The sequence below is a fragment of the Nerophis ophidion genome, linkage group LG21 (genome assembly GCF_033978795.1).
Source record: "Nerophis ophidion isolate RoL-2023_Sa linkage group LG21, RoL_Noph_v1.0, whole genome shotgun sequence".
Classification (NCBI taxonomy): domain Eukaryota; kingdom Metazoa; phylum Chordata; class Actinopteri; order Syngnathiformes; family Syngnathidae; genus Nerophis; species Nerophis ophidion.
The window spans coordinates 627,940-655,598 of record NC_084631.1 but is presented as its reverse complement, the minus strand read 5'-3'; the positions used below and the strand labels follow the sequence as shown (position 1 = coordinate 655,598).

At 45.0% G+C, this 27,659-nt stretch overlaps 2 protein-coding genes across 3 annotated transcripts in view; one reads left to right on the top strand and one right to left on the bottom strand.

Annotated features, from left to right (window-relative positions):
* The window catches only part of zc3h12ab (zinc finger CCCH-type containing 12Ab), a 59,316-nt gene that overhangs the window by 3,644 nt on the left and 28,013 nt on the right, over positions 1-27,659 (top strand). The gene's annotated exons all lie outside the window — the stretch shown is intronic.
* oscp1a (organic solute carrier partner 1a) lies at positions 935-25,754 on the bottom strand. Of its 2 annotated transcripts, XM_061881524.1 has the most exons (11): positions 25,537-25,754; positions 25,440-25,475; positions 13,899-14,053; positions 11,117-11,284; positions 10,962-11,042; positions 10,542-10,645; positions 7,772-7,900; positions 4,952-5,000; positions 4,742-4,887; positions 2,983-3,040; positions 940-2,913 (listed from the first exon to the last, which is right to left on the bottom strand). In XM_061881524.1, the coding sequence occupies exons 1-11, from the start codon at positions 25,646-25,648 to the stop codon at positions 2,791-2,793; spliced, it is 1,161 nt and encodes a 386-aa protein (XP_061737508.1). In that variant the 5' UTR covers positions 25,649-25,754; the 3' UTR covers positions 940-2,790. The 2 variants fall into 2 exon arrangements, with proteins under 2 accessions (XP_061737509.1, XP_061737508.1); XM_061881525.1 differs by lacking the exon at positions 25,440-25,475 and having other exon boundaries at positions 935-2,913.

Sequence of the window (27,659 nt, the reverse complement as noted above, 5' to 3'; positions counted from 1 at the left end):
GTAGACTACATGTCCTGTAGTGAGGGGAAGGCTGCTCCTGATATGTACTGAGCAGTTTTAATCACTCGCTGGAGTGCCTTCCTGTCCTTAGCAGTGCAGTTTCCATACCAGACCGTGATTGAGCTGGTAAGGACACTCTCAACCGTACTTTTATAGAAGTTGCTGAGAATTTTTGGTGGCATGCCAAATTTTCTCAGCTTTCTTAGGAAGTACAGTCGCTGCTGGGCTTTCTTTATTGTTTGTTGGGTGTTGTGATCCCAGGTGAGGTCCTCGCTGATGTGAGTCCCGAGGAATTTAAAGGTTTTCACCCTGTCCACCTTTGTCCCCCCTATGTACATCATCTCCTTGGTCTTGTCTGTGTTCAAGGAGAGATTATTATCCTGACACCAGGCCACCAGGTCCACTACCTCCCTTCTGTACACTGCCTCAGTTCTGTTGATCAGCCCGACGACCGATGATCCTGGTGTTGTTCTGGGAGGCCACACAGTGGTGTGTGAAGAGGGTGTACAATAGGGGGCTCAGCACGCAGCCTTGGGGGGTCCCTATGCTTAGAACCTTTGTGCCTGATGTCTGGTTGCCGATTCTGACTGACTGGGGCCGGTTTGTGAGAAAGTTCAGGACCCAGTTCAAGAGAGCCCGGTGTCAGACCAACAGTGAGGACTTAAGCAGTGAGTTTTTGTGGGATGACCGTGTTAAAAGCAGAGCTGTAGTCGATGAATAATAGCCTGGCATAGGTGTCCTTGCCCTCCAAGTGGCTGAGGGTGGTGTGGATGACGGTGTTGACTGCATCCTCAGTGGACCGGTTCTGCCGGTAGGCAAACTGTAGAGGGTCCAGTGTGTCTGGGATGGTCTTCTTGATGTGTGACATGACTGTCCTCTCGAAGCACTTCATCACTATTGGGGTGAGTGCAACAGGGCGATAGTCATTCAGACAGGTCACAGTGTTTTTCTTTGGCAGGGGCACGATGGTGGTGGTCTTGAAGCAGGTGGGCACAACAGCTTGTGTTGGTGACAAGTTGTATATGTCAGCAAGTACGTCAGCCAGCTCTGGTGAACACACCCTGAGGGGCTGGCCAGGGATGTTGTCTGTTCCTTTACATAACAGTTGCCAAAACTTTTGTTCACCCCCTGTTGTCAATGTATCCACAATATACTTCATAATTAATAATACAAATAAATAAACAAATACATAATAATTGGTAGAGTAATTTATATTTCATATGGTGGGATGAGAAGATTATCTACAAAATGAATGGATGGATTAAATAAATTAATAATGTTTATCATGGTTCTTTTTCTTTGTACTTTGTAAACACTTTTAAGTTTAAAGAGTTTCTGGAAGTGGATCCTATTAGTACATTGTTTGATTCTTGTGAATCCATTCCATAATTTCATTGTTAGTTGCAATACATAAATAAAAAGTTATAAGGTAGTATAAACAAAACATGTTTTAATAAATAATACATTTTATGTCCTTCATTCAAAATAAATTGTAATGAATCAATATTATTTTTGTATTAAATTTATTTTGCATTTTAAAAATCAGATAACATATAGTACAGTAAAAGTATTGTATTTTTGTGAATTAACCCTGTCACCAAATCAAATGAAGACTACAGTATATTTAGTATGTTAACAATGAAAAAGTTATGACAGCTGTAAACTGGGCATAAAACTGAATGCTATGTCCAAAAGTCAACAACAGAGTACCGTTTTATGTGAAGAATGTGCTATTATAATCTATATTACTATCTTTAGTAATGCGGACGCTGTATCGATCCGTTGTGGTGGTGAAGAAGGAGCTGAGCCGGAAGGCAAAGCTCTCAATTTACCGGTCCATCTAGGTTCCCATCCTCACCTATGGTCATGAGCTTTGGGTTATGACAGAAAGGACAAGATCACGGGTACAAGTAGTCGGAAATGAGTTTGGGTCTCTCCCTTAGAGATAGGGTGAGAAGCTCTGCCATCCGGGAGGAACTCAAAGTAAAGCCGCTGCTCCTCCACATGGAGAGGAGCCAGATGAGGTGGTCCGGGCATCTGGTCAGGATGCCACCCGAACGCCTCCCTAGGGAGGTGTTTAGGGCACGTCCAACCGGTAGGAGGCCACGGGGAAGAGCCAGGACACGTTGGGAAGACTATGTCTCCCGGCTGGCCTGGGAACGCCTCGGGATCCCCCGGGAAGAGCTAGACGAAGTGGCTGGGGAGAGGGAAGTCTGGGCTTCCCTGCTTAGGCTGCTGCCCCCGCGACCCAACCTCAGATAAGCGGAAGAAGATGGATGGATGTGGTACTTTAACTTAGTAGCCAATTTAGCCATCAAAGGGGTAATATTGCGATTACTTTTCTACTTTGAAAAACACTTCCTTGAGGTCTACATAAAATGCAACAGACCGTTTTCTAGCCGGCTCCTGACCGTCTTTTCAGGATCTGTCTTCTCCCGCCATCATTGTTGTAGTTTTTAGCGCTTCCATATGGAGTCTACTGACAAGTTCCAACTATTTATGCTACTTTGTATTAGAAATGGCAAGAGCGGAGCACTTTGGGTAAATCTGTACCGTATATTGATAACCGGCTAATGACAAAAATGCACTGAATTCTAAATGGTTTACTGGAAGTGTGAAAGAAGACAATAAATATGTATAAGGAATAATATAGAATTTTCTGGATTTATGCGGATCCCAAACACAGGACAGCAGGTACCAGTAGGTAGGAAAGGTTGGTTTTGCATGCTAGGCCCCATTGAGCTGAAGCAGTAACATGTCACAGTGACTAACAGAAACCAAAAACAAGGGTCAGAGGTCGTCCATCATGGCGAGCAAGTTGTCTCCTTTGCTGCTGTTCACCTTTTCACTGGTAGCCTCTTGTTCTGCAAAAAGTCTGGCTATTTGAGACAGCTGAGTTGCGGAATATTCATCCTAAAAAAAAAAGGAAATGAAAAAACATGACAAATCTCCAAATAGGTGCGTAAGAAATATTGAGTTTACCTTCAATGCTTGGATACTTATCACTCCTGATGAGTCCTCAGTGCCACCCGCAGCTCCTCTGTGGATCAAGCACACCGCATGAGGATTTAACACAAACCCCGTTTCCATGAGTTGGGAAATTGTGTTAGATGTAAATATAAACAGAATACAATGATTTGCAAATCATTTTGAACAGATATTCAGTTGAATATGCTACAAAGACAACATATTTGATCTTCAAACTCATAAACGTAATTTTTTTTTTGCAAATAATAATTAGCTTAGAATTTCATGGCTGCAACACGTGCCAAAGTAGTTGGGAAAGGGCATGTTCACCACTGTGTTACATCACTTTTTCTTTTAACAACACTCAATAAACGTTTGGGAACTGAGGAAACTAATTGTTGAAGCTTTGAAAGTGGAATTCTTTCCCATTCTTGTTTTATGTAGAGCTTCAGTCCTTCAACAGTCCGGGGTTTCCGCTGTCCTATTTTACGCTTCATAATGCACCACACATTTTCCATGGGAGACAGGTCTGGACTGCAGGCGGGCCAGGAAAGTACCTGCACTCTTTTTTTACGAAGCAACGCTGTTGTAACACGTGCTGAATGTGGCTTGGCATTGTCTTGCTGAAATAAGCAGGGGCGTCCATGAAAAAGATGGCGCTTAGATGACAGCATATGTTGTTCCAAAACCTGTATGGACCATTCAGCATTAATGGTGCCTTCACAGATGTGTAAGTTACCCATGCCTTGGGCACTAATGCACCCCCATACCATCACACATGTGTAAGTTACCCATGTCTTGGGCACTAATACACCCCCATACCATCACACATGCTGGCTTTTACACTTTGCGTCGATAACAGTCTGGATGGTTCGCTTCCCCTTTGGTCCGGATGACACATTGTCGAATATTTCCAAAAACAATTTAAAATGTGGACTCCTCAGACCACAGAACACTTTTCCACTTTGCATGAGTCCATCTTAGATGGACTGTGCGGCGTATCCGGATGTTGTTGATAAATTGCTTTCGCTTTGCATAGTATGCTTTAACTTGCACTTACAGATGTAGCGACAAACTGTATTTAGTGACAGTGGTTTTCTGAAGTGTGCCCATGTGGTGATATCCTTTAGGGATTGATGTTGGGTTTTGATGAGGTGTTGTCTGAGGGATGGAAGGTCACGGTCATTCAATGTTGGCTTCCGGCCATGCCGCTTATGTGGAGTGATTTCTCCACATTCTCTGAACCTTTTGATGATATTATGGAGCGTAGATGTTGAAATCCCTAAATTTCTTGCAATGTCACTTTGAGAAAGGTTGTTCTTAAACTGTTTGACTATTTGCTCACGCAGTTGTGAACAAAGGGGTGTACCTCGCCCCATCCTTTCTTGTGAAAGACTGGGACGCTGTTTTTATAGCCAATCATGGCACCCACCTGTTCCCAATTAGCCTGCACACCTGTGGGATGTTCCAAATAAGTGTTTGATGAGCATTCCTCAACTTTATCAGTATTCATTGCTACCTTTCCCAACTTCTTTGTCATGTGTTGCTGGCATCAAATTCTAAAGTTAATGATTATTTGCACACAAAAAAATGTTTATGAGTTTGAACATGAAATATGTTGTCTTTGTAGCATATTCAACTGAATATGGCTTGAAAAGGATTTGCAAATCATTGTATTCTGTTTATATTTACATCTAACACAATTTCCCAACTCATATGGAAAGAGGGTTTGTAACACAAATCAGAGCAGTCAGATGCAGAAATAAACACTGACGTGTCATCCTCTTGGCCGGCACCAAACAGGTTGATGTGGAAGCCACTTTCACCAGCGGACATATTGTCCATCTCAACCTTCCCCATCAGACGGGCCAGCAGGTTCAGCTCCTCTTTCGCCAGCAGGTTGGGTGTTAAGTTGTCCGTCTGAAGAAGGAGAAAGAATAATGTGATGTGGCGTCCATGCCCTGTTATGTGGGATAATAATGACCTTCAGTGAGGGAGACTTGGAGGGTTCCACTGCCAGGTTGACAGTGTAGCTTTTGAAGGGGAGCACATAAACACAACAAAGGAAGAGGATCAGCCGGATAAAATGCATCAGAAGCCCAGCAGGCACAATACATTGATACAACGTTGATTATATTGTCTCCGCTACCAAAATGTATTTACATACTTTTCCATTATTTTTTAAGTAAAGGGGACCACAAACAAATGGCATTATTGGCTTTATGTCAACTAAAAAATCTCAGGGTACATTAAAGGCCTACTGGAAGCCACTACTGATAGTTTATATATCAATGATGAAATATTAACATTGCAACACATGCCAATACGGCCGCTTTACTTTACTAAATTGCAATTTTAAATTTCGCACAAAGTATCCTGTTGACAACATCGGTATGATGCCGCGTATGATGAAGCGTGATTTCTCGGGTTGTAGCGGACATTTTCTTCCAGCCCGATCCCAGCTATAAGTCGTCTGCTTCAATCGCATAATTACACAGTATTCTGGACATCTGTGTTGCTGAATCTTTTGCAATTTGTTTAATTAATAATGTAGACGTCAAAGAAGAAAGCTGTAGGTGGGAAGTGGTGTATTGCATTGCCTTTAGCAACACAAACACAGCCGGTGTTTCCTTGTTTACATTCCCGAAGATGAAGCTTCACTATAGAACAGAGCGGTCAAGCGAAAATGGTTCCCGACCACATATCAACCGGCTGTTTTCAGTCAGAAAATTGTGGTAATAAGTCGGCTCTTACCGTAGACATGAGCGGAGCTTGCGTCGTTCCTCGTGCACCTGTCAAAGAGGCAGTTGCGTGGCTTCCCTCAGAGACACTGGCGGTCACCACACCCGTGGTCACACCCCTCTGACTTTCAGGTACGACCGTATAATCTCACTACAACACTAGTAACACAATAAGCAGATAAGGGATTTTCCAGAATTATCCTAGTAAATGTGTCTAATAACATCTGAATTGCTCCCACTGCGCTGTCTTTTTTTTTTAGTACTTCACTCTAACTTTCCTCATCCACAAATCTTTCATCCTCGCTCAAATTAATGGAGAAATCTTTGCTTTCTCGGTCCGTATCGCTCTCCCTGCTGGTGGCCATGATTGTAAACAATGTTCAGATGTGAGGAGCTCCACAACCCGTGACGTCACGCGCACATCGTCTGCTACTTCCGATACAGGCAAGGCTTTTTTATTAGTGACCAAAAGTTGCGAACTTTATAGTCGATGTTCTCTACTGAATCCTTTCAGCAAAAATATGGCAATATGGGGAAATGATGAAGTATGACACATAGAATGGAGCTGCTATCCACGTTTAAATAAGAACATCTCATTTCAGTAGGCCTTTAACACATGTTTATCATTGCAATTTTGTCCCATTAAATAAAATAGTGAACATACTAGAAAACTTGTCTTTTAGTAGGAAGTAAAGAAACAAAAGCTCCTAATTTAGTCTGCTGACATTTGCAGTAACATATTGTGTCTTTTATCATTCCATTATTTTGTCAAGATTAGAAAAGACAAGCTGTAAAAAAAATACTATTAATGCACTTGTTAATTTACTGTTAATATTGGCTTATTTTCACTTCCAACATGTTCATCTCCACTTCTGTTCAAATGTAATAATCACTCATTCTTCTCTTGTTTGAATACTTTATATTAGTTTTTAATGATTCCACAAATGTAGTTATCTATCTGATACCAACTAGTTGCAGGATCATACATCCATCCATCCATTTTCTACCGCTTATTCCCTTTGGGGTCGCGGGGGGCGCTGGGGCCTATTTCAGCTACAATCGGGCGGAAGGCGGAGTACACCCTGGACAAGTCGCCACCTTATCGTTCATATTTAAAGTCTTCATATGTCCAGGGGCGTATTTACTTAGTTTTGTGAATTAAAAAAAGAAAAATATTGATGTAATCATAGTAGTATCAACTGGATATGCTATTGTACTTGGTATCATTACAGTGGATGTCAGGTGTAGATCCACTCATGGCGTTTGTTTACATTGTGACGCCGGTGAAGCATGTTTAGCTATTCCTCGTCCTGTGGGGACGATACTTGTAAGAAACTTTCTTTATTTGTCACCATGGAGGCGAAGATTAGTGGTTTAGAAGAAGCTAAAACACTGCCGATTTCGGACGAACGTTACCCGTTAGCCAGCTAGCCATGTCTTAAAGCGCCTCTTCCTGGGGGCGTTTCAGTGTTATAACCTTACCTTTATCGTTAGTTTTTAAGCCAAAATGTGTCTGTTCTCCCTTTTCTGTCTACACACTGTGTCTGCTTGTAAGTACTCAGTGACTGTGTGCTGCCGAACATGCTCCTCTGCCCGTAAAACCAACAATGTCACGATGTGAGAACGCGCTGTCATGCCTGTTAAAAAAAATAGAGTTTAGTACCGTTTGTGATTCATTAGTAGCGCGATACTACACTAGTACTGGTATACTCTACAGGCCTACATACATGTTTTTTAAAAATGATTCATTAGTAGTGCGATACTACACTAGTACTGGTATACTCTACAGGCCTACATGTTTTTTAAAAATGACTTCTAAACAATGTTGGAAACTAGTTGGATTTGTAAAGTGAGAGACGGTAGATGTCCAACATTAGATCCATGTTGTTGGCCAGTAAAGGACCACATTTCAAAGGCCACATCAACGTCAGAACCCAACATTGATTAAACGTCGCCAAAAGGCATGTTGTTTGAAGGTTAGGTTTGAGATCTAATTCTCAATGTTGTTTTAATGTCTGGTGCCTGCTGGCAGTCAAGGTGAATGATGACAGGAATTGTAGTACATGTTCATGCCCAGTCTGAGGACTCGGTCTCCATGCAGGCCAAAGGATCCTTCTTTATTGGCGGCGCTGTAACTTCCTCCTGAAGGGAAGTGGACCTCTCGCACTTTTCGTCCCTTCGTGTCAAATATTCTGCAGAAACAGGAAGGAGACGACGGTTGAATGGAAATCTAAAACAATTTGATTTGATTTGTCACAAATTAGGGATGTCCTGACTTTTTCCATTTCCAATACTGATATTCTGGAGCAGTGTTTTTTAACCTTTTTTGAGCCGAGGCACATTTTTTGCGTTGAAAAAAGTCCAGAGGCACACCTTTCAGTTGACAGTAAAAAGTCATCGTTGTGAATGACTTGAAAGCATAAGCAAGCATGCATCAATGTAGTGTAGCTCTTGTCTCAAAGTAGGTGTACTGTCACCACCTGTCACGTCCCACCCTGACTTATTAGGAGGCTTTTACTGTTTTCTCGTGTGTAGTGTTTACTTGTATTGCGCTTCTATTTTGGTGGCTTTTCTCTTTTTTGGGTATTTTCCTGTAGCAGTTTCATGTCTTCCTTTGAGAGATATTTCCCGCAACTACTTTGTTTTAGAACTCAGGAATGTTTCAGTTGTTTTTATTCTTCTAAGTCTTTGCTGTCGTCCAGCATTTTGTTTTCGTTTACCTTCCCTAAGCTTCAATGCCTTGTCTTATGGGCACTCACCTTTCTTCTTATTTTTAGTTAAGCATTAGACACAATTTTACCTGCACGCTGCCTCCCACTGTTTCCGACATCTACAAAGCAAATAGCACCGGCTGCCACCTACTGATATTGAACAGTATTACACGGTTACTCTGCCCAGCTCTAGACAACACATCATTTGTAGACTATAATTACTGATTTGCAAAAAATATTTTTAACCCAAATAGGTGAAATTAGACAATCTCCCACGGCACACCAGACTGTATCTCACGGCACACGCGGCACAGTGGTTGAAAAATACTGTTCTGGAGCTTTGAAAGTTGTCCCATATCGATATGAATCTGATGTAGAGTCAAATACAAATAAGGCATCAAGAGAAGTATTGCACACTTTTCTTTAGTAAAGTAAATCTGTACAACAAATATGGGCATCAACAATGTGATTTGCCGAGTAGCTGGACAGGACAAAAAAGATAAAATTTGTAATGTGAACAGCCACTAAAAAGATTGGATTTGACCAAAAAAAAATCAGAATTGGAAATCCGACCCTGCATTGTAAATATATAACTTATATGGTGGTTTTCCATCTCTATAGAGCTCTAATAATGATACAAAAAATATAGAGTACAAGTCAAAAGTTTGGACATATCTTCTCATTCAATGTGTTGTCTTTATTTTCATGACTATTTATTAGGGGTGTGGGGAAAAATCGATTTGAATTTGAATCGCGATTCTCACGTTGACCGATTCAGAATTGATTCTCATTTTTTAAAAAACTATTTTTTTGGTTTGATTTTTTATTTTTTTTAATTAATCAATCCAACAAAGCACTACACAGCAATACCATAACAATACAATCCAATTCCAAAAGCAAAGCTGAGCCAGCAACACTCAGAACTGCAATAAACAACAATTGAGAGGAGACACAAACACCACACAGAACAAAACAAAAGTAGTGAATATTATCAACAACAGTATCAATATTAGTTATCATTTCAGCAAAGCAGTGATTAAAAATCCCTCATTGACATTATCATTAGACATTTATAAAAATAATCAAAAAAGAACAATAGTGTCACAGTGGCTTACACTTGCATGGCATCTCATAAGCTGGACAACACACTGTGTCCAATATTTGCACAAATAAACAAATGTACATTACTGCAATCAGTTGATAAAACATTGTCCTTTACAATTATAAAAGCTTTTTTTTTTTTAAATCTTCTCTGCTAGCATGTCAGCAGACTGGGGTAGATCCAGCTGAAATCTATGTATTGAATGAATACACAATCCTTTTGAATCAGAAAAATATAGTTTTTGAATCGAGAATCGCGTTGAATTGAAAAAAAAAAATCGATTTTGAATGGAATAACGACCCCAAGAATCGACATTGAATCGAGAATCTTGGAACACCCAAAGATTCGCAGCCCTTTTGTACAGATTTACTTTACTAAAGAAAAGTGTGTAATACTTGTATTGTTGCCTTATTTGTATTTGACTCTACATCTGATTCATATGGATATGCCTTCAGTGACTATCTAGATACTTGTCTCAAATGTTAAGTACATGTATTAATGTCTCAAATGTTAAGTATATGTATTAATGTCAATTTGTTAGAGAGATTCTGTTTCTAGAATGAATGTAAATACATTTCCAAGAAAAAACAGCTGCATAAGATTTTTGTTTTGTCATTCCTATTTTTATACATTTATTGTTCCAAAAAAAACTGCCAGGATATTTTGCGGAGAACTTTTAACCTCAGGTCCAAAATGGCATTGTCTATGCAAAAATGCAAAAAACGAGTAGTGCCCAGACGTGGGAACAAAAATCAATTTCTAGACACTTTCTCCTGCTTTACCTTTTGGCCAATAAATAGTCATGAAAATGAAGAAAGCGCATTGAATGAGGAGGTGTGTCCAAACTTTTGGTCTGTACTCTATATAGTTGTTAACAGTTTTTTAGGCTCCAACTATGAAAATATTACATTTATAAATTCACCATTTAACAGCAATAAACAAAGGACTAGCTGTTATGTTCCTCGTCCAAGTTATTACTGGCAAATCCAATATTGGACTAAATGTCAGTCAGTCACTCGCCTGATGGATCCAGGAAGGTCCACCCCATGAGGCGTTGGGCCTGATGCTGACAGTGCAAAACGACCGTCGGGATTCTGGATGAGATTTTTGAGGAACATGGCCACCTGAGTGAAGCAACACAGAGCAGTAATAATAAAACAGTTGTGGGATGACTGCTGATAGCGGGGGACTAGCAGGACTTGATTAACAAGGACCCCCACAAGTTAAACAACTTATTGGAAGATGTACTGTACTGACAACTTATGTACTGTACTGACAACTTATGTACTGTACTGACAACTTACGGAATATGTACTGTACTGACAACTTATGTACTGTACTGACAACTTACGGAATATGTACTGTACTGACAGTTTACAGAATATGTACTGTACTGTGCAATCTACTAAAAAAAGTCTCAATCAATCCATCAAAACTCACCCGAACGTGGGTGTCCTGCAAGAACGCGAGGAGGGTCTGTCTAAGAATCTGGAATTGACCGGCCGTCATAGTGGAGTAGATCTTCAGAGAGAAGGAAAATAGTTCAAAAGTGAAATCCTTCAAGTTACTCATTCACTCATTTTAGTTATTCACACCTCAATAATCCTCCTGTGTGTCTGGTCCAGCTTGTTTAGGAGCACGGGGGTGCCTTTCACAAACCCCCTGATGGCGTCCATGTGGTTGTAAGTGATGAGCAGCAGGTCTTTAGGCCGTGGGCACAGGAGGACTTGATACTTGAAGGCCATGATCATCAGCTCATACAACTATTTCAGTATTTGAAAAAAACAAGACTTGATACTTGAAGGCCATGATCATCAGCTCAAACAACTATTTCAGTATTTTAAAAAAAAACAAAGCATTCAACGGTGAGTGAAATCACGATAGTGAAATAATATGTGCTACAATTTTGGGAATATACCAGATCAACACAAGGTCTAATGTGCATAATTGGCTGTGATGCATGTGCAATATTTAATGTAGGGCCAATTTTTTTTTGTTGTAAAATCAGATTAAAACCTCTTAAAGCCCAAGCTGTTTGTTTACATCCCTTTTTTTAATTTCTCTTTGATATTTGGGCTTATTGGACTCTAATTAGAATAAACACTAGGAGCCATCATTTGATATGATGTACTTAGTCCATAAGTACACAAACGTGTACTTCATGTTTAGTGACCTGCTAATTCTTGTTTTTACACTTTTTTCCCCCGAATTCCATTGTATGTTATACTCTTCTGACACCACCAGATGGCAGTATAAGTGTCCACATATGCGACCATAAGACCCCAAGTCAGTAGTGTACACAATTTTGGACATAAGAGCTAAAAGGTGCTGTCCACACATGTGGCCACTAAGCCTTTTTAAAGTACCAATGATTGTCACACACACACGCTAGGTGTGGCCAAATTATTCTCTGCCTTTGACCCATCCCCCTTGATCACCCCCTGGGAGGTGAGGGGAGCAGTGGGCAGCAGCGGTGGCCGCGCCCGGGAATCATTTTTGCTGATTTATCCCCCAACTCCAACCCTGCAAAAAGTCAGTGTTCAAAAACAAGAACAAAAAAATACAACAATTAGTGGTATTTTATTTTGAAATAAGCAAAATGATCTGCCACTAGAACAAGAAAATTTGGCCTGTTAAGAGCTAACCTTGTCTGTAAAATTATTTAAGTGGCCTGCCACCTCTTTAATGTAGAATTTCACATCATTTGATGTTGTTTTGTGGTCTGTAAAATTATATAAGTGGCCTGCCACCTCTTTAATGTAGAATTTCACATCATTTTGTTTTTTTGTGGTTTGTAAAATTATTTAAGTGGCCTGCCACATCCTTAATGTAGAATTTCACATCATTTTGTTTTTTTGTGGTCTGTAAAATTATATAAGTGGCCTGCCACATCTTTAATGTAGAATTTCACATCATTTTGTTTTTTTGTGGTTTGTAAAATTATTTAAGTGGCCTGCCACATCTTTAATGTAGAATTTCACATCATTTTGTTTTTTTGTGGTTTGTAAAATTATTTAAGTGGCCTGCCACATCTTTAATGTAGAATTTCACATTTGATGTTGTTTTGTGGTCTGTAACATTTTGGTGTGGGAATTTGGTACCGAACCGAAGGCTTTGTACCGAAAAATGCAAATACATGAATTGTTAGACGCCTAGTAACTGGAGGGTGTCACGCCTATGGATCATGTTTTGTTTTCGTTATGTTTGGTCATGGTATGTTTTGTTTTTTGGACACTCAGTTCTGTTTTTGCACTTCCTGGTTTGTTTTCGCCTCCATGCCAACTCATTGATTGTCACCTTGCCCTCAAGTCATGCCCCTGTCTTCAGCCCTCACACCTGTTAGAAATGATCAAAGTTATTATTTAAGCCACAGTTACCAGGTAGTCGCCCTGGCAACTTCCCACTTTACCCATGTTTACCTCAACTCCTTCATGCCATTGCATGCTGTTTGTTTTATCCACGCCACGTAAGTTTTTGGTTTGTTATTCATGCCACAGTGCAAGTGTTTTTGTTTCACGTTTATAGTTTACAGCCTTTGTTCTAGTCATTTGTTTTTGTAGCCAAGTATTTGTTCTCCGCCATTGTGCGCGCCCTTTGTTTGCCTTTTTGTAGTTTGCTTGTGTAGTGTTAAATAAACCATAATGTACTCACGTTCACGCCTGGCTCGTGCAAATCATCCTTTGCGGAGAACAAACATCCCAAGTCCAAGTCCTTGTTTGACAGAGGGGTCGGAATATTCTCTAAGAAATGGCCTCAAAGTCGCTAAGTTGGCAACATTGATATTTTATTCTCTGGCAGACCAAGCTAATAAGATGTGATTTCTTTGTTTCCGGCCACAAATCTCAATTTCAAGGAACAATTTATTTTGTGAATCGTTAAATTTTGTCTAAGTCTAAATAAATGAATGTGAGGGAAACACTGATCCATCCATTTCCTACCGCTTGTCCCTTTTTGGTATGGCTGGGGGTACTAATGCCTATTTTAGCTGCATTCGGGCGGAAGGCGGGGTACACCCCGGCCTACTCGGTGGACTAGTGGTTAGAGTGTCCACGCTGAGATGGGTAGGTCGTAAGTTCAAACCCCGGCCGAGTCATACCAAAGACTATAAAAAGGTGAGCCATGACCTGCCTGCTTGACACTCAGCATCAAGGGGTCGGAATCGGGGGTTAAATCACCAAAAATGATTCCCGGGTGCGGTCACCGCTGCTGCTCACTGCTCCCCTCACTTCCCAGGGGGTGATCAAGGGTGATGGGTCAAATGCAGAGAATCATTGGTACTTTAACTTTAACAAGTGGCCACCTGATCACTGGGCCAACACAGACAGAGAAAGTGTTGATGTTTATCATTATTCTGCTGCTGGAGTTTCCAGTTGTTACCTTCTCCATGCTGACGGGGTTGAGTCTCATGATGGAGACGTGCGCCAAACGGGTCAGAACCACCTTCATGGTCCTGTGAGAATACATCTGCTGGGGCTTCAGGAGCTCGTCCATGAAGGCTTGGCTGAACATGGTCCCTACGATGTCCTTCAGCACTGTCAATACAGGCGTTGTGTCATTGGAGCTCATTTTCTACAAGTCTTTCCTTCAGAGCAGGGGTGTCAAACCTGTTTTCATTGAAGGCAGGGGTGTCAAACCTGTTTCCTTCAGAGCAGGGGTGTCAAACCTGTTTCCTTGAGAGCAGGGGTGTCAAACCTGTTTCCTTCAGAGCAGGGGTGTCAAACCTGTTTTCATTGAAGGCAGGGGTGTCAAACCTGTTTCCTTCAGAGCAGGGGTGTCAAACCTGTTTCCTTGAGAGCAGGGGTGTCAAACCTGTTTCCTTCAGAGCAGGGGTGTCAAACCTGTTTTCATTGAAGGCAGGGGTGTCAAACCTGTTTCCTTCAGAGCAGGGGTGTCAAACCTGTTTCCTTCAGAGCAGGGGTGTCAAACCTGTTTCCTTCAGAGCAGGGGTGTCAAACCTGTTTCCTTCAGAGCAGGGGTGTCAAACCTGTTTCCATGAGAGCAGGGGTGTCAAACCTGTTTCCATGAGAGCAGGGGTGTCAAACCTGTTTCCATGAGAGCAGGGGTGTCAAACCTGTTTCCTTCAGAGCAGGGGTGTCAAACCTGTTTCCTTCAGAGCAGGGGTGTCAAACCTGTTTCCTTCAGAGCAGGGGTGTCAAACCTGTTTCCATGAGAGCAGGGGTGTCAAACCTGTTTCCTTGAGAGCAGGGGTGTCAAACCTGTTTCCATTGAGAGCAGGGGTGTCAAACCTGTTTCCTTCAGAGCAGGGGTGTCAAACCTGTTTCCTTCAGAGCAGGGGTGTCAAACCTGTTTCCTTGAGAGCAGGGGTGTCAAACCTGTTTCCATTGAGAGCAGGGGTGTCAAACCTGTTTCCTTCAGAGCAGGGGTGTCAAACCTGTTTCCTTCAGAGCAGGGGTGTCAAACCTGTTTCCTTCAGAGCAGGGGTGTCAAACCTGTTTCCTTCAGAGCAGGGGTGTCAAACCTGTTTCCTTCAGAGCAGGGGTGTCAAACCTGTTTCCATGAGAGCAGGGGTGTCAAACCTGTTTCCTTGAGAGCAGGGGTGTCAAACCTGTTTCCATTGAGAGCAGGGGTGTCAAACCTGTTTCCTTCAGAGCAGGGGTGTCAAACCTGTTTCCTTCAGAGCAGGGGTGTCAAACCTGTTTCCATGAGAGCAGGGGTGTCAAACCTGTTTCCTTGAGAGCAGGGGTGTCAAACCTGTTTCCATTGAGAGCAGGGGTGTCAAACCTGTTTCCTTCAGAGCAGGGGTGTCAACCTGTTTCCATTGAGAGCAGGGGTGTCAACCTGTTTCCATTGAGAGCAGGGGTGTCAAACCTGTTTCCATTGAGAGCAGGGGTGTCAAACCTGTTTCCTTCAGAGCAGGGGTGTCAAACCTGTTTCCATTGAGAGCAGGGGTGTCAAACCTGTTTCCTTCAGAGCAGGGGTGTCAAACCTGTTTCCTTGAGAGCAGGGGTGTCAAACCTGTTTCCATGAGAGCAGGGGTGTCAAACCTGTTTCCTTGAGAGCAGGGGTGTCAAACCTGTTTCCTTCAGAGCAGGGGTGTCAAACATGTTTCCTTGAGAGCAGGGGTGTCAAACCTGTTTCCATTGAGAGCAGGGGTGTCAAACCTGTTTCCTTCAGAGCAGGGGTGTCAAACCTGTTTCCATTGAGAGCAGGGGTGTCAAACCTGTTTCCTTCAGAGCAGGGGTGTCAACCTGTTTCCATTGAGAGCAGGGGTGTCAAACCTGTTTCCATTGAGAGCAGGGGTGTCAAACCTGTTTCCTTCAGAGCAGGGGTGTCAAACCTGTTTCCATTGAGAGCAGGGGTGTCAAACCTGTTTCCTTCAGAGCAGGGGTGTCAAACCTGTTTCCATTGAGAGCAGGGGTGTCAAACCTGTTTCCATTGAGAGCAGGGGTGTCGAACCTGTTTCCTTCAGAGCAGGGGTGTCAAACCTGTTTCCTTGAGAGCAGGGGTGTCAAACCTGTTTCCTTGAGAGCAGGGGTGTCAAACCTGTTTCCTTGAGAGCAGGGGTGTCAAACCTGTTTCCATGAGAGCAGGGGTGTTAAACCTGTTTCCTTGAGAGCAGGGGTGTCAAACCTGTTTCCTTCAGAGCAGGGGTGTCAAACCTGTTTCCTTCAGAGCAGGGGTGTCAAACCTGTTTCCATGAGAGCAGGGGTGTCAAACCTGTTTCCTTGAGAGCAGGGGTGTCAAACCTGTTTCCATTGAGAGCAGGGGTGTCAAACCTGTTTCCTTCAGAGCAGGGGTGTCAAACCTGTTTCCTTCAGAGCAGGGGTGTCAAACCTGTTTCCTTGAGAGCAGGGGTGTCAAACCTGTTTCCATTGAGAGCAGGGGTGTCAAACCTGTTTCCTTCAGAGCAGGGGTGTCAAACCTGTTTCCTTCAGAGCAGGGGTGTCAAACCTGTTTCCTTCAGAGCAGGGGTGTCAAACCTGTTTCCTTCAGAGCAGGGGTGTCAAACCTGTTTCCTTCAGAGCAGGGGTGTCAAACCTGTTTCCATGAGAGCAGGGGTGTCAAACCTGTTTCCTTGAGAGCAGGGGTGTCAAACCTGTTTCCATTGAGAGCAGGGGTGTCAAACCTGTTTCCTTCAGAGCAGGGGTGTCAAACCTGTTTCCTTCAGAGCAGGGGTGTCAAACCTGTTTCCATGAGAGCAGGGGTGTCAAACCTGTTTCCTTGAGAGCAGGGGTGTCAAACCTGTTTCCATTGAGAGCAGGGGTGTCAAACCTGTTTCCTTCAGAGCAGGGGTGTCAACCTGTTTCCATTGAGAGCAGGGGTGTCAACCTGTTTCCATTGAGAGCAGGGGTGTCAAACCTGTTTCCATTGAGAGCAGGGGTGTCAAACCTGTTTCCTTCAGAGCAGGGGTGTCAAACCTGTTTCCATTGAGAGCAGGGGTGTCAAACCTGTTTCCTTCAGAGCAGGGGTGTCAAACCTGTTTCCTTGAGAGCAGGGGTGTCAAACCTGTTTCCATGAGAGCAGGGGTGTCAAACCTGTTTCCTTGAGAGCAGGGGTGTCAAACCTGTTTCCTTCAGAGCAGGGGTGTCAAACATGTTTCCTTGAGAGCAGGGGTGTCAAACCTGTTTCCATTGAGAGCAGGGGTGTCAAACCTGTTTCCTTCAGAGCAGGGGTGTCAAACCTGTTTCCATTGAGAGCAGGGGTGTCAAACCTGTTTCCTTCAGAGCAGGGGTGTCAACCTGTTTCCATTGAGAGCAGGGGTGTCAAACCTGTTTCCATTGAGAGCAGGGGTGTCAAACCTGTTTCCTTCAGAGCAGGGGTGTCAAACCTGTTTCCATTGAGAGCAGGGGTGTCAAACCTGTTTCCTTCAGAGCAGGGGTGTCAAACCTGTTTCCATTGAGAGCAGGGGTGTCAAACCTGTTTCCATTGAGAGCAGGGGTGTCGAACCTGTTTCCTTCAGAGCAGGGGTGTCAAACCTGTTTCCTTGAGAGCAGGGGTGTCAAACCTGTTTCCTTGAGAGCAGGGGTGTCAAACCTGTTTCCTTGAGAGCAGGGGTGTCAAACCTGTTTCCTTCAGAGCAGGGGTGTCAAACCTGTTTCCTTCAGAGCAGGGGTGTTAAACCTGTTTCCTTCAGAGCAGGGGTGTTAAACCTGTTTCCATTGAGAGCAGGGGTGTTAAACCTGTTTCCTTGAGAGCAGGGGTGTCAAACCTGTTTCCTTGAGAGCAGGGGTGTCAAACCTGTTTCCATTGAGAGCAGGGGTGTCAAACCTGTTTCCATTGAGAGCAGGGGTGTCGAACCTGTTTCCTTCAGAGCAGGGGTGTCAAACCTGTTTCCTTGAGAGCAGGGGTGTCAAACCTGTTTCCTTGAGAGCAGGGGTGTCAAACCTGTTTCCTTGAGAGCAGGGGTGTCAAACCTGTTTCCTTCAGAGCAGGGGTGTCAAACCTGTTTCCTTCAGAGCAGGGGTGTTAAACCTGTTTCCTTCAGAGCAGGGGTGTTAAACCTGTTTCCATTGAGAGCAGGGGTGTTAAACCTGTTTCCTTGAGAGCAGGGGTGTCAAACCTGTTTCCTTGAGAGCAGGGGTGTCAAACCTGTTTCCATTGAGAGCAGGGGTGTCAAACCTGTTTCCTTCAGAGCAGGGGTGTCAAACCTGTTTCCTTGAGAGCAGGGGTGTCAAACCTGTTTCCATGAGAGCAGGGGTGTCAAACCTGTTTCCTTGAGAGCAGGGGTGTCAAACCTGTTTCCTTCAGAGCAGGGGTGTCAAACCTGTTTCCATTGAGAGCAGGGGTGTCAAACCTGTTTCCATTGAGAGCAGGGGTGTCAAACCTGTTTCCATGAGAGCAGGGGTGTCAAACCTGTTTCCTTCAGAGCAGGGGTGTCAAACCTGTTTCCTTCAGAGCAGGGGTGTCAAACCTGTTTCCTTCAGAGCAGGGGTGTCAAACCTGTTTCCTTCAGAGCAGGGGTGTCAAACCTGTTTCCATGAGAGCAGGGGTGTCAAACCTGTTTCCATTGAGAGCAGGGGTGTCAAACCTGTTTCCTTCAGAGCAGGGGTGTCAAACCTGTTTCCTTCAGAGCAGGGGTGTCAAACCTGTTTCCATGAGAGCAGGGGTGTCAAACCTGTTTCCTTGAGAGCAGGGGTGTCAAACCTGTTTCCATTGAGAGCAGGGGTGTCAAACCTGTTTCCTTCAGAGCAGGGGTGTCAAACCTGTTTCCTTCAGAGCAGGGGTGTCAAACCTGTTTCCATGAGAGCAGGGGTGTCAAACCTGTTTCCTTGAGAGCAGGGGTGTCAAACCTGTTTCCATTGAGAGCAGGGGTGTCAAACCTGTTTCCTTCAGAGCAGGGGTGTCAACCTGTTTCCATTGAGAGCAGGGGTGTCAAACCTGTTTCCATTGAGAGCAGGGGTGTCAAACCTGTTTCCTTCAGAGCAGGGGTGTCAAACCTGTTTCCATTGAGAGCAGGGGTGTCAAACCTGTTTCCTTCAGAGCAGGGGTGTCAAACCTGTTTCCTTGAGAGCAGGGGTGTCAAACCTGTTTCCATGAGAGCAGGGGTGTCAAACCTGTTTCCTTGAGAGCAGGGGTGTCAAACCTGTTTCCTTCAGAGCAGGGGTGTCAAACCTGTTTCCTTGAGAGCAGGGGTGTCAAACCTGTTTCCTTCAGAGCAGGGGTGTCAAACCTGTTTCCATTGAGAGCAGGGGTGTCAAACCTGTTTCCATGAGAGCAGGGGTGTCAAACCTGTTTCCTTGAGAGCAGGGGTGTCAAACCTGTTTCCTTCAGAGCAGGGGTGTCAAACCTGTTTCCATTGAGAGCAGGGGTGTCAAACCTGTTTCCATGAGAGCAGGGGTGTCAAACCTGTTTCCTTCAGAGCAGGGGTGTCGAACCTGTTTCCTTCAGAGCAGGGGTGTCAAACCTGTTTCCTTGAGAGCAGGGGTGTCAAACCTGTTTCCTTGAGAGCAGGGGTGTCAAACCTGTTTCCTTGAGAGCAGGGGTGTCAAACCTGTTTCCTTCAGAGCAGGGGTGTCAAACCTGTTTCCTTCAGAGCAGGGGTGTTAAACCTGTTTCCTTCAGAGCAGGGGTGTTAAACCTGTTTCCATTGAGAGCAGGGGTGTTAAACCTGTTTCCTTGAGAGCAGGGGTGTCAAACCTGTTTCCTTGAGAGCAGGGGTGTCAAACCTGTTTCCATTGAGAGCAGGGGTGTCAATCCTGTTTACCATTGAGAGCAGGGGTGTCGAACCTGTTTCCTTCAGAGCAGGGGTGTCAAACCTGTTTCCTTGAGAGCAGGGGTGTCAAACCTGTTTCCTTGAGAGCAGGGGTGTCAAACCTGTTTCCTTGAGAGCAGGGGTGTCAAACCTGTTTCCTTGAGAGCAGGGGTGTCAAACCTGTTTCCTTCAGAGCAGGGGTGTCAAACCTGTTTCCTTCAGAGCAGGGGTGTTAAACCTGTTTCCATTGAGAGCAGGGGTGTTAAACCTGTTTCCTTGAGAGCAGGGGTGTCAAACCTGTTTCCATTGAGAGCAGGGGTGTCAAACCTGTTTCCTTCAGAGCAGGGGTGTCAAACCTGTTTCCTTGAGAGCAGGGGTGTCAAACCTGTTTCCATGAGAGCAGGGGTGTCAAACCTGTTTCCTTGAGAGCAGGGGTGTCAAACCTGTTTCCTTGAGAGCAGGGGTGTCAAACCTGTTTCCTTCAGAGCAGGGGTGTCAAACCTGTTTCCATTGAGAGCAGGGGTGTCAAACCTGTTTCCATGAGAGCAGGGGTGTCAAACCTGTTTCCTTGAGAGCAGGGGTGTCAAACCTGTTTCCTTCAGAGCAGGGGTGTCAAACCTGTTTCCATTGAGAGCAGGGGTGTCAAACCTGTTTCCATTGAGAGCAGGGGTGTCAAACCTGTTTCCATGAGAGCAGGGGTGTCAAACCTGTTTCCATTGAGAGCAGGGGTGTCAAACCTGTTTCCATTGAGAGCAGGGGTGTCGAACCTGTTTCCTTCAGAGCAGGGGTGTCAAACCTGTTTCCTTCAGAGCAGGGGTGTCAAACCTGTTTCCTTGAGAGCAGGGGTGTCGAACCTGTTTCCTTCAGAGCAGGGGTGTCAAACCTGTTTCCTTCAGAGCAGGGGTGTCGAACCTGTTTCCATTGAGAGTAGGGGTGTCAAACCTGTTTCCTTCAGAGCAGGGGTGTCAAACCTGTTTCCTTCAGAGCAGGGGTGTTAAACCTGTTTCCTTCAGAGCAGGGGTGTTAAACCTGTTTCCATTGAGAGTAGGGGTGTTAAACCTGTTTCCATTGAGAGCAGGGGTGTCAAACCTGTTTCCATTGAGAGCAGGGGTGTCAAACCTGTTTCCTTCAGAGCAGGGGTTTCAAACCTGTTTCCTTCAGAGCAGGGGTGTTAAACCTGTTTCCATTGAGAGCAGGGGTGTCAAACCTGTTTCCTTCAGAGCAGGGGTGTCAAACCTGTTTCCTTCAGAGCAGGGGTGTTAAACCTGTTTCCTTCAGAGCAGGGGTGTTAAACCTGTTTCCTTCAGAGCAGGGGTGTTAAACCTGTTTCCATTGAGAGTAGGGGTGTCAAACCTGTTTCCTTCAGAGCAGGGGTGTCAAACCTGTTTCCTTCAGAGCAGGGGTGTTAAACCTGTTTCCTTCAGAGCAGGGGTGTTAAACCTGTTTCCATTGAGAGTAGGGGTGTTAAACCTGTTTCCATTGAGAGCAGGGGTGTCAAACCTGTTTCCATTGAGAGCAGGGGTGTCAAACCTGTTTCCTTCAGAGCAGGGGTGTCAAACCTGTTTCCTTCAGAGCAGGGGTGTCAAACCTGTTTCCTTCAGAGCAGGGGTGTTAAACCTGTTTCCATTGAGAGTAGGGGTGTCAAACCTGTTTCCATTGAGAGCAGGGGTGTCAAACCTGTTTCCATTGAGAGCAGGGGTGTCAAACCTGTTTCCATTGAGAGCAGGGGTGTCAAACCTGTTTCCATCGAGAGCCACGTTGCAGGTGTTCCTTCTAGCACTTATTCATTCCTAATCGCCTGATGATGTTTTGACACAATCGCCTTTGCATTTTATTATTATATAATTGTGTCTACAAATTGATGGCTAACTTGCTTTGAAATCATCCATCCAGTTTTCTACCGCTTTTTCCCTTTGGGGTCGCGGGGAGGCGCCAGAGCCTATCTCAGCTAGCATCGGGTGGAAGGTGGGGTACACCCTGGACAAGTCGCCACCTCGTCACAGGCATTGAAATCACAAGTGATCAGATATTTGCAGCTATTCTTTCAAGGAAAAAAAACAAGTTTGAGGCATTTCAAAATAAAACAAAACATTGTGACCTTTAAGCAATTTAAAAAAAAAAAACGTAGATATTTATCGCGCTTTTCTAGACACTGAAAGTGCTCACAGAGAAGTGGGACTCATCATTCATTCACACCATGGTGGTGGTAAGCTACATCAGTAGCCACAGCTGCCCTGGGCTAGACTGACAGAAGTGTGGCTGCCAGTCTGCGCCCACGGCCCCTCCCCCTCTGACCACCACCTGTCATTCATTCACCGGTGTGAGTGGCACCGGGGTCAAGGGTGAAATGTCCTGCCCAAGGACACAACGGCAGCGATTTTTTGAATGTCAATAGTTAGAAGCCAACCTGCAACCCTCAGGTTTCTGGCCGGCCGCTCTACCCACTACACCATGCCGCCCCAGTAGCAATATACTGTAGGATCCACTTTGGACTGGACTCTCACCCTTATGTTAGATCCACTATGGACTGGACTCTCACCGTTATGTTAGATCCACTATGGACTGGACTCTCACACTATTATGTTAGATCCACTATGGACTGGACTCTCACACTATTATGTTAGATCCACTATGGACTGGACTCTCACCGTTATGTTAGATCCACTATGGACTGGACTCTCACCGTTATGTTAGATCCACTATGGACTGGACTCTCACACTATTATGTTAGATCCACTATGGACTGGACTCTCACACTATTATGTTAGATCCACTATGGACTGGACTCTCACCGTTATGTTAGATCCACTATGGACTGGACTCTCACCGTTATGTTAGATCCACTATGGATTGGACTTTCACAATATCATGTTAGACCCGCTCAACATCCATTGCTTTCGGTCCCCTGGGGGGACGAGGGGGGTAAAGGGGGGATTTGGCATATGTGTTCCTCTCCAAGGTTTCTCATAGTCATCATTGTCACTGTCACCGACGTCCCACTGGGGTGAGTTTTTCCTTGCCCTTATGTGGGCTCTACCGAGGATGTTATTGTGGTTTGTGCAGCCCTTTGAGACACTTGAGATTTAAAGCTATTTAAGTAAACAATGATTGATTGATTGAAATACACCATTATGACTTAATTTACAATACGCACGGCGGACCAGGGGTTAGTGCGTCTGCCTCACAATACCAAGGTCCTGAGTAGTCCTGAGTTCAATCCCAGGCTCGGGATCTTTCTGTGTGGAGTTTGCATGTTCTCCCCGTGACTGCGTGGGTTCCCTCCGGGTACTCCGGCTTCCTCCCACCTCCAAAGACATGCACCTGGGGATAGGCCCCTCCCACCTCCAAAGACATGCACCTGGGGATAGGCCCCTCCCACTTCCAAAGACATGCACCTGGGGATAGGCCCCTCCCGCCTCCAAAGACATGCACCTGGGGATAGGCCCCTCCCACCTCCAAAGACATGCACCTGGGGATAGGCCCCTCCCACCTCCAAAGACATGCACCTGGGGATAGGCCCCTCCCACTTCCAAAGACATGCACCTGGGGATAGGCCCCTCCCCCCTCCAAAGACATGCACCTGGGGATAGGCCCCTCCCACCTCCAAAGACATGCACCTGGGGATAGGCCCCTCCCACCTCCAAAGACATGCACCTGGGGATAGGCCCCTCCCACCTCCAAAGACATGCACCTGGGGATAGGCCCCTCCCACCTCCAAAGACATGCACCTGGGGATAGGCCCCTCCCACCTCCAAAGACATGCACCTGGGGATAGGCCCCTCCCACCTCCACAGACATGCACCTGGGGATAGGCCCCTCCCACCTCCACAGACATACACCTGGGGATAGGTTGATTGGCAACACTAAATGGTCCCTAGTGTGTGAATGTTGTCTGTCTATCTGTGTTGGCCCTGCGATGAGGTGGCGACTTGTCCGGGGTGTACCCGGCCTATCGCCCGAATGCAGCTGAGATAGGCTCCAGCTACCCCAAAAGGGACAAGTGGTAGAAAATGGATGGAAATTAATAAATACATATATGTGACAGACTTCTCAAGCCGTCGTGCGGGTTCCAAGGACCGTCAAGGAAGGACATAGCGGCGACTTCTTTATTTTTCAGTGAAGACTGCTTTTCAGCTGCTCCGTCTGACGCTCGCTCTTCCGCTAAATAGTCTTGAAAATCAAGAACATGCATTGAATGAGGAGAAGGTGTGTCCAAACTTTTGGCCTGTACTGTATATATACATAAATACATATAAAGTACAGACACAATATTTTACATCTTATACATTATACATATATAATATATTGACGGCGTGGCTCGGTGGGTAGAGCAGCCATGCCAGCAACTTGAGGGTTCCTAGTTCGATCCCAAGTGTCAGACTTGTTACTGACAGTTTGGTTATGTTTGGGTTTTTCTCTGTGTTTGTGTTTATTTCTTATCAGCGCTCTTATTTTGGTTCCATTTCCTGCAAGTCTCCCTGAGCGCTAGTTTCCCTCACCTGTCCCTGATTGGCACACCTGGTTGCAATTGCCAATCAGGCTACTTATTTATGCCTGCCTCGCCCTCCAGTCAGGGCTCAATGGTTGTATCCTGTATCCTGTAGCCTGTCTCCTTTCTCCCGTTAGCCTGTTTCCTGTTTCCTGGTTCCTGTTTTCCTTGCATGTGCACTTTTTTTTTTTACATTAAAGTCCTGTTTTCCTGCACCTCGCCTGCCAGTTCTGCATCTTGGGGTTCAAGACCGAAAATTGTCCATGACACTCAGCTTCCGCCATCCGAGTCACGTCCGTGATGCACATATTTAAGTATTTTGTTTTGTTTTAACAAAATAAATGTTTGGAATATATATTATATAGCCAAAAGTATTTGGTCACCTGCCTTTACTCACATATGAACCTGAAGTGCATCCCATGGAATTGTCCAAAATGTTTTGGTATCCTGGAGCATTCAAATTCCTTTCACCGGAACTAAGGAACCTCACACCATAATTCCTCCTCCACCAAATTTCACACTCGGCACAATGCAGTCCGAAATGTAGCGTTCTCCTGGCAACCCTCAAACCCAGACTGGTCTATCAGATTTCCAGATGGAAAAGCATGATTCATCCGTCCAGAGAAGGCGTCTCCACTGCTCTAGAGTCCAGTGGCGATGTCCTTTACACCACTGCATCCCACGCTTTTGCATTGAACTTGGTGATGTATGGCTTAGATACAGCTGCTCGGCCATAGAAACCCATTCCATGAAGCTGTCTGCGTACTGTACGTGGGCTAAATGGAAGGTGACATGAAGTTTGGAGCTCTGTAGCAACTGACTGTGCAGAAAGTCTTTGCACTATGCGCTGACCCCTCCCTGGCAGTTTACCTGGTCTACCACTTGGTGGCTGAGTTGCTGTTGTTCCCAAACTCTTCACGTTTATTATAATAAAGTTGACTTTGGACTATTTAAGAGTGAGGAAATTTTCCGACTGGATTTGTTGCACAGGTGGCATATTATGACAGTTCCATGCTGGAAGTCACTGAGAGCGGCCCATTCTTTCCCAGATGTTTGTAGAAACAGTCTCCATGCCTAAGTTCTTGATTTTAAAAACTGGGACAAGTGATTAGGATGCCTGATTCTCATCATTTGGAAATAGTTTTGTTGATATAATGTTTGTTGCGTGATCAGAGAACATGAAGCTTTAAAAGGCGTGCAGTACATGCAATGGAGTTTGACACCCGTGCTTTAAAGGAATTATTCATGAATAACATTATTAACAGATCTTTTATACCTCTTTGGCGGTCTTGTTCAGACCACAATCCTGCGGCTTTGTCAAAGAAAACAAAGATTAGTAAGATGTTGGACACGGACAGAACATATCAAGCTACCTTTCTCCGAGTTGTCCCTGGAAGTGTTTTGTGCTGCCAGTCGTTGGTCCAGAATGTAAAGCATCTCGCCCCCCAGACTCACCACGACTACGGGAAGAGCTCTCATCGACATCTTGCACACAATCAATCCTCCATTTCACCAAACGAGAGACATTTAGAGTTGTTCCCTGTCGGCCGTCCATGCATGCTGGGAGGATGCACCTGCAGGGAAGACTAAGATGCAACAGGTGGTCAGGCAGAGGATCAGCCACGCTCAAGCTCATTGGCCAGCATGCAAATGAGGACATAGCCTAGTTAGAGACCACTGCCACAGATAGCCTAGTTAGAGACCACTGCCACACACTCCACCTTGGCCCTCTAACTCTTCAGGACATGTAACATCTTCTCAATAACATATATGTTGGCAAGGTCCATCTCTCAGGTGTCAGACTTCAGTTCTGGGGGCTATGTGGCTTAATGGGGTCCCCTACATTATTCAATGTGGCCTGCACATCCTTTTAGGTGGTCTGCCAGATCCTGAAAGTGGCCCGTAAGTCATTTTAGATCAGGGGTGTCAAACTCCAATACAGAGTGGGCCGAAATTTTAAACTGAACAAAGCCGCGGGCCAAGGTTGAACAAATTTTACTAGGGACCCAAACAAGTTTTGCATGAAATATTGAACAAGCAAGGCTTATATAACTTTATAGTGACATGCAAAATAATAATAATAATTAAAAAAATATCAATGGTATATCAAATAAAATTTAAATAAAAATTGAATAACTCTTTTCTATTTGCAGCCTTCTGAGGTAAATATCAAAATAAACTTTTTCCACAGGCTAATAATACATTTGAAAATAAAATAATAATGAATGAATCAAACATGCAAGCCTTGAAGTAACCAGAGAAAGTGCATGAATAAAATGTTAATTATTGCTCAGTTTGCTCCACTGACTTGCTTGAACAATGAATATGGAACAAGCAACGCTTATACAACTTAATAGTGCAATATCCATCCATCCATCCATCATCTTCCACTTATCCGAGGTCGGGTCACGGGGGCAACAGCCTAAGCAGGGAAACCCAGACTTCCCTCTCCCCAGCCACTTCGTCTAGCTCTTCCCGGGGGATCCCGAGGCGTTCCCAGGCCAGCCGGGAGACATAGTCTTCCCAACGTGTCCTGGGTCTTCCCCGTGGCCTCCTACCGGTTGGACGTGCCCTAAACACCTCCCTAGGGAGGCGTTCGCGTGGCATCCTGACCAGATGCCCAAACCACCTCATCTGGCTCCTCTCGATGTGAAGGAGCAGCAGCTTTACTTTGAGTTCCTCCCGGATGGCAGAGCTTCTCACCCTATCTCTAAGGGAGAGACCCAAACTCATTTGGGCCGCTTGTACCCGTGATCTTATCCTTTCGGTCATGACCCAAAGCTCATGACCATAGGTGAGGATGGGAACGTAGATCGACCGGTAAATTGAGAGCTTTGCCTTCCGGCTCAGCTCCTTCTTCACCACAACGGATCGGTACAACGTCCGCATTACTGAAGACGCCGCACCGATCCGCCTGTCGATCTCACGATCCACTCTTCCCTCACTCGTGAACAAGACTCCTAGGTACTTGAACTCCTCCACTTGGGGCAGGGTCTCCTCCCCAACCCAGAGATGGCATTCCACCCTTTTCCGGGCGAGAACCATGGACTCGGACTTGGAGGTGCTGATTCTCATTCCGGTCGCTTCACACTCGGCTGCGAACCGATCCAGTGAGAGCTGAAGATCCCGGCCAGATGAAGCCATCAGGACCACATCATCTGCAAAAAGCAGAGACCTAATCCTGCGGTCACCAAACCAGATCCCCTCAACGCCTTGACTGCGCCTAGAAATTCTGTCCATAAAAGTTATGAACAGAATGGGTGACAAAGGACAGCCTTGGCGGAGTCCAACCCTCACTGGAAATGTGTTCCACTTACTGCCGGCAATGCGGACCAAGCTCTGACACTGATCATACAGGGAGTGGACCGCCACAATCAGACAGTCCGATACCCCATACTCTCTGAGCACTCCCTACAGGACTTCCCGAGGGACACGGTCCAATGCCTTCTCCAAGTCCACAAAGCACATGTAGACTGGTTGGGCAAACTCCCATGCA